This window comes from Rhipicephalus microplus, unplaced genomic scaffold (genome assembly GCF_043290135.1).
Source record: "Rhipicephalus microplus isolate Deutch F79 unplaced genomic scaffold, USDA_Rmic scaffold_14, whole genome shotgun sequence".
NCBI lineage: Eukaryota > Metazoa > Arthropoda > Arachnida > Ixodida > Ixodidae > Rhipicephalus > Rhipicephalus microplus.
The window spans coordinates 20,556,474-20,563,648 of record NW_027464587.1 but is presented as its reverse complement, the minus strand read 5'-3'; the positions used below and the strand labels follow the sequence as shown (position 1 = coordinate 20,563,648).

The following is a 7,175-nucleotide window of genomic DNA, read 5'->3' as shown; positions in this document are numbered from 1 at the left end:
TTTCTCACGGCATTCTGGAATACTTTAGTGACTGAGAACATTTCGGAATGTAGGGGGGTACCTAAGCACTCAGTGCACCTGCGGCGTATTTTCTCCGATACCATGCTATCCTTCTCATCACTGCGGCTCCATCCCGCCCAAGTGAAACTGCGGGAAGTCAACGAGTGGCCAATTTCCCGAAAAAGGTTGTCGGAAGTGCATATCTTCAACCTCGAAGTTCAGTGTCCTCAAGCGAACGTTGGAGTGTGTGTGTGCTCTTCATGATGCAACAGCCAATGCTTCAGAGTTAATGAATAGGGAGTTTGTTACGAGTGAAGGCTACGAAAACTAGGAAGAGGTTCACGTCCGCTAGGCAGGGGCGGCGCCAGGATGTTTTTACTGGGGGGGCAACCACGAAAAGTGAGTTCCTCCAGGGCGGCAAGCAAGTGGGGAGCTTATGCGTTGTATTTTCACTGTCTTACTCTCTTCCCCTTTTCTTCTTTTATAAACGCCCCACTTCTTCGATGGAAGTCTACGATATGTCCTTTTACATGTCACTTACGCTTCGTTCAGTAGCTCAACACGTCAATAAACATGCGTATTGTTCTGCTTAGGTGAGTTCAACGTAATATATTATCTGAAAGATTTTCTCTTGATCTAAATCAACTCTTACACTCTTACAAAAGAAATCACCTAGGCGCTAGCTTTATACGGGTTAGAATGGGATTAGCTGGGCGAAAAACAGCTGATCTATAGCTTCCTTGATAATATTACCAGAACGATAGCAACTTGAGAAAATGGGCGCAGCTGTGATGTAGTCGGAGGTAGCCAGCCAAGCCTTTGGGAGAAGTCGAGCCGAAGCAACGCCTCCTAGAACTTGTCAAGCCTGCGTGTCACGACGTCAGCTACGTCATCAGCGTCGACCGGTTTGACGCCGCTATGCTGCTTCGCTGTCTTTGCTGTCTAGTACACTGTAGCTGTATCTACTGCTATGCGCAGTTCACTGCAATCTCGCCAAGGATAGCTATCTATTAGCTCACCTGCAACTGCTTCATTTGCTGCACGCAAGTGCTGCTTAGTCACGAAATACCACAATCTTTCACCACAATCTTCCGAAAACACAAGAGGACACCAATTAGTCGGTGGCTGAAACCGTTTGGCTGGGCTAAAGGCCCAGGTTCTAAACACACCAGTGTAAGTAAGATATTCGAGCAACGCAATAGGATACAACTTAATATTTAGCATGTTTACACAGCAGTTGTATTGCTAGTAAAATGAAAACTGATACAGTTTGTCAAACAACCGATATACAAAATGCAGTACCAAATAAAAGAAATTAAGCTTGGTAACCAGCAGCAACAAAATAACACGTGTTAACTAGATCACAATATAGCTTCGAAAGAGTCATTTCAGAGCATCAGAGATAACTAACACCACTAAGTAATGTTCATATCAATTCTAAGTTTCGTAATGATGCGCCAGATTACAAAATGTTAAAAGGCTGTTCTTGCACCTGCTGGTGTTGCTAAACGTTGGAAATGGAAAAAGAAAAAAGAAGCAATGTAGCAAAAGAATAAACAAATGAAGGGCATAGATTTGTAAAACTGGATCACGCATAGGCAGGTAAGTCATTTCACATCTGACTAAACAGTACACCAGTTTTCACAAACGTGTCAGCTCTCCTACTAGGCACTGTTCACCACACAAGCGGGGCACCGACGTGGCCTCAGACAAGCGGGGCACCTTTTGCAGTTTGTTTGAAAGCGAGGAAAAACGGCCGGAATTATTCGATGGCGAAGCGGGTTTCCGTGCCCGAACATTTTTCCCATGAAAGTGCCGCAAAGGTACTATAGAGTTTCATTTACCGGCATACTAGTGCAGACGTATACGCCGATTATTGTGTGCAGCATCGAACATGTCAACAACACGCTGAAGGTCTATCTTATTGGCTAGAGACCATTCTACCGCAAGCACAGCTAGGTCGCTCAGACGGTTGTTAGTCATTTTGCTGCGAAGATAAGTCTTCAGTCTTCGAAGGCACGAAAATGTGCGCTCGCAAGAAGATGATGATGCCGGTATCGTCACGGCGATAACATTTAGCTTGTGCAGTTCGTGAAAGGCTAACTTATACTCTTCCAAGACGGTGACCAATTGCAGCAATGTTTCTATCCTGCACTTCCTTTCGGCTTCGATGCGCTGAAGAAGTTTAATTACCAACTTGCATTCAACTTCAACGCTGTTGATGTCGCATGCATAGTGCTCAGCGAAAGGCTTGAGCAAGGAGACGTCCATAAAATTCTCACTTTGAGGGTGGAGGGCGCTGACTCCACAGAGTACGTCATTATTTTCCGCAAATCGCCTAGTCAGTTCCACAATGATGTGGTCCAAAACGGGCAGAAAAACTTTGACTTTGAAAGTTTCTTTTGAATCTGGAGACTCTTCTTCAACGGGCCGTCCTTCACTTAATACAAACTGCTCTAAATGGAGCGGAAGGCGCTTCGTTCTCTGCTTTTCCCTTTGGGGGACCCCGTTCTCCTCAGAAATAGTGCAGGTTTGCTCCCACACAGTGCCAAACGCGCTCTGCGAATTTCTGATTTCGGATAACTCGTCAATGACAGTGTGCGCCATGAGGCATGCCTGACTAAGGTTGCAGTCTTTACTTTGTAATATGTCCGAAAAAACCTTAAGGCGGCTGAGTAGCTTGGTGAATAGCCTTAAATGGAAAAGAAAAGAGAAGTTCATTTGCTCCAGCAGACCCCCGGCTTCCGTTGCCCGCCTGCTGTTTGTAGCGATGACTTCGCTGAGGCATACAAGAATGGCAGGAAAGCTTTTCATGGCAGCTGTGCAAGCCGTTATCTGGCAGGCCCATCGTGTATTGCTGAGACGCTGCAGCTCTGTCACAGGCAAAGACAACCTTTTTTGAACATCTACATAGAGGGAGTGAACTGCAGATCCACTTAGGAATACATAAAGGCTTTCCAAAAGAGAGAAAAAATCCCTCACCGGTTTTATCGCCTTGCAGACATCCACGATGACAAGATTGAGACGGTGGTTCATGCAGTGTACGTACACTGCCTGCGGCACTTCCTGCCTGAATAGTGCCTGGACGCCTCGTGACGTACCGCTCATGACACTTGCACCATCGTATGTTTGAGCAATGCACAGTTGAGAATCAATGCCGCAGCGATTCAGCGTTTCCTTGACGTAGCTCAGGAGCGACTTAGCATCCAATGGCCCAGCGTTGCGGAATCCAAGGAACCTCTCAAAGACAGCCCCATTGAGGTAGTACCTTACTACCACTGACAACTGTTCCGTCTTACTTGGATCCTTGGTTTCATCGACGATAAGTGTAAAGCACTGGGAGCTTTTCATCTCTTCCTTTATACTTGTTAATGTGATGTGGCTGAGAATTTCGAGGATCTGGTCTTGTATCGAGTGATGAACGTACTTCGCATTCGCTGCTCCACCATTCAGTTTCTTTCCTATAATGTCGTCATATTTAGCAAACAAGTTCAAGAGCTCAACGAAGTTTCCTTTGTTTTCACTTCTGGCACTTTCATCGTGGCCCCTCTGAGAGATTCCCTGAACGGCAGTAAATCGCAATATATCGGCAACTCTTGCTATATAGAGGCGATTTTCCTGCACCTCCCTGGAGTACGCGTCCCTGAGATGTGTTGCAACCGACCTGCTTTGTCCTCCCGCCTTCATCTGCGTGAAGGAAACCCACGATGCCTGGCAAGTCTTATGCACGAGTGAGTTTTCGTGCTTCCTGAAGCCACCGTCTCTTTCTAGGGCATTTTTCCAATTACTGTATCCACCATTGACAAATGCAGATTTCTCATTGTCACCAGTTGAAAACATTCTGCATGGGAAACAGAAAGCTGCGTCAGCCTGCGCGCTGTACTCCAACCAAGGAAATAGGCGGTACCAGTTTGAGTTGAAGCTCCTGCTCAATTTGCCGTACTTCTTAGATGGAAATGGGTTCAGTATTGGCTGTGTGGGTTGCTCTGTCTTGAATTTCGAAATGTCCAACTGGCCTGCGTGGTCGACATCCACATCAGAGGCGGTGAATTCTGTCGCAGAATCAGGTTGATGTCTTGCTGCACACGATGCGGAAAGGTCATCACATTCGCGGTCCATGTGCCCTGACGAGGACGGGCAAGCATCGTCAGACGCGATGCTACGCACAGTCTCTTCAAGCGGAATTGAAACAAAGCACTGAGCATTTTCTTGTTCCTGAAGCGTCTTCGAATCTTCTGCTGTGGAAGCAAAAAGCTCGGGGGAGACAGCTTTTTGCTTGGCCCGCTTGCTCGAAGGCGAAAAAAAGTCGGCAATAGACCTTTTTTGTGACATACTGAGACAAGCCAATGTAGACTGAACGTTGGAGGGATGGCAGGGGAGACCCACGCCGTAGAGGGCGCTGCGGGGTCGGCCGCTGCGGTTGAATGGGGGGGCAAAACTTGTTACAAGAATGTTGACCTCTCCGATGTTCCCTTCAACCTGTCTTTAAAAAACCTGTTCCTTTTCTCCCACGCTACACGCGTTCTGCACGTGTTTTTGAGAGTTTCGCCTCGCGCGCGGTTAGGATGTACACGCTTTTGTCGCGTTTAAGATCGCCGCAATTTAAGATTTTTTTCGTGGCAGCAATTCGGTGAAAGGTCAGCGATCTGCTCAGCCATGTAGCAGATGCGGAGCAAGTGGTAGCAGACAACGCCATAATCAAACTCTATAAAAACATGTGCGATGGCAAAATGCCTCATTAAAAAAAAAACAAAAAAACTAGCGATTGCGACCATCTGGTGTGCACAGAAATATGTCATACGAGAACTGCACGGAGATAGCTATGTATGGAAATTTATTTATCTACATTGTGCGTAGTCCGTTGCTTGAATCATTATTACATTTAATGAAAGGTATCCAAAGAGCAATGCGCTTGTTGTACTCGTTGTTAGGCTAGTTAGTACATGTCTCAATTAAATAGTCAATTTCGCGCCAAAATCACGACCATACTGCAAATGAAGAAAACACATAGACAGGGCGGGCGCGCTTGTTGCATAGACAAATGTCCTTGTTACTAACCGCGTTCCAATCTTACCCTTAAAACGTGGTGGTATGAAGGGGTCACGTTTATGATAAATACCCTTTTATTCTAGCTTTACTTGATAATTGCACGTGCGCGGAACAAATTTTCGCTGAGCGTAAATTTTGGAATCAACAGTCTAAAGAGAATGCTTTAAAATGCATAGTCAGTTATGCGCTTCGCTGCTTATCATACCTCTGCGCCGTTTCTGCGTGAGATGCCCGTTTCCTGTAAGCCGCTGGAACTATCGTCAGTACATAAGAAGTGTGCTCGCTTGAGTCACTTTGCAGTTTTCCACAAAATGGCTGCTACAAATCATTGTCGAAGCTTTTGGCAACCACATTCTTCCATCGGCGCTGCTTAGATACAAAAATATATAACCACACATCACAAATACCACATGTGTACACAACTTCAACTACTACAATATCGAATAACAGTAGCAGCATAAACATGTCTTCGCAATTTTTTGACAGTGCTGAAAAGATGCAAGTTGAAAGTAATATGGCAATTTGCGCTTTTAAGATGCAGATATGTATCTCCATGTAACTCAAAAGCTTAGAGGAGTGGTGACGCAGGAATAAACTCCTGTCAGGTTAAATGCATCGTGCACGTGCTCATTTTTATAAAAAAAATTTACTTGTCTCGGCGCACTGTTGCGATCCATGCTTGTCGCCTGCTTTTTCTGTTTGGGAATGTTGAAGTCGACCCCTTCGTGTTTACATGGCCATTGTCACAGTTGACGACACAGCTATGATGCCCTCCTCTTTGTCGCGTTGACATGGCGGAACGAGGGCTGTTTCACGTGCAGCGCGCGCTTCACAAGTATACGCGGGAACCAAAGGGAGCGGAGGCTGTACGCTTTTTCCGGCAGAGAAGCGGACTTGCTTGCTGGATTTCGGGCCGACCGGTCGTGCGCTCGCGCGCTCCGCGTGCTTGGGATCTCCCGCGTCATCGTGGCTCTGGCCGACTGGGCTCGCCCTACGTCATCTCCTGCCGCCGACGACCTTCCACCTCCGACGACAGTGCAGCTCTGACTTACTGGACTTGTTCTACGCCATCCACCGACGCCGAAAGGAGCTCTCGCAGGTGCGCCCCGTCCTCGGACTCCAGTGACCGTGCTCCATCTTTCCTATCTCTTCTATCCCCTCGGTTTGTCCTCGCTCGCTGTGGCTTACCACCACACGTCTCTTCTTCTCGTCTCCTTATTCGGCTATCCCACATCTTTACTCCTATCCTTTTTATCCCTCCTCACCCCCATCCCTCGTGAGCTACTGTGGCGGTGTCGCTCATTGAAGCAGACAATAACGGGGCTCGCTTTTCTCTTCTTTTCTCTTTTTAATAGCCACTCCGCAGAGAAGCGTTGACGTCGCCGGACAAACTTTTCGGGTCTTCTCTCTCACGACGGGGGGCAGGGGGGGCGCAGTCAGGTCTGCACATTGATATAATAGAGGCTGCGACTGGGGGGGAGCGCCAAGTCAGCCCCATGCATTGACATAAGAGGGAGGGGTGGCACTGCGACGAACCTTCGCCCCTCCTGAAGGGGAACCCTGCGTATGCCTATGCGTGACCCGAACACTGCTTGGGAGCGAGCACAGAGTAAGAAAATAAGAAAAAAGTGTGTGTCTTACACCGCGAGAGCTAGCAAACGAATGGAATACCACGGCAGTTTGTCCAGTTTTGTTTTTTTTACGTGCCGCTTTGGCATCGCCTAAAGACGACACGCATATCCGCGTGTTGTGTGTTCTAGATTTAGTGCCAGGGACCCCCAGCCGCCGGCGTACGCACGCTCTGGCGTTCCATTGTACTCCCAACTGCACCTGCAGAATATGCAAAGAAACGTACGTGGGCGGCTGGGATCTCCCTATGTCCAAGGTTAAACTTCACATGAAAAGGTATCGAAACCGGCTCCGTATATGAACGTCTACGGTTTTGAGCCCACGCTGCTTGCTGCTCCTGTGTTCTAGCCTGCTTATGGCCACACGTGCACAGGCACGCAGGCAGAAATTTGTTTAAGGTGAGGGGGGGGGGGATACTACCTGGATCCGAAGTTGGGGCCGGCCCGGCAGACGAGGTCGAGCGTCGTTTTGTTTTGTGCCCTGTATGCGATGGCATT

General features: G+C 47.8%; 1 protein-coding gene across 1 annotated transcript; it reads right to left on the bottom strand.

The window, feature by feature from the left end:
• Positions 1-1,528: 1,528 nt before the first annotated feature.
• Positions 1,529-3,198, bottom strand: LOC142784423 (zinc finger MYM-type protein 1-like). The gene has a single exon (XM_075882795.1). The coding sequence runs from the start codon at positions 3,106-3,108 to the stop codon at positions 1,852-1,854; it is 1,257 nt and encodes a 418-aa protein (XP_075738910.1). The 5' UTR covers positions 3,109-3,198; the 3' UTR covers positions 1,529-1,851.
• Positions 3,199-7,175: the final 3,977 nt, after the last annotated feature.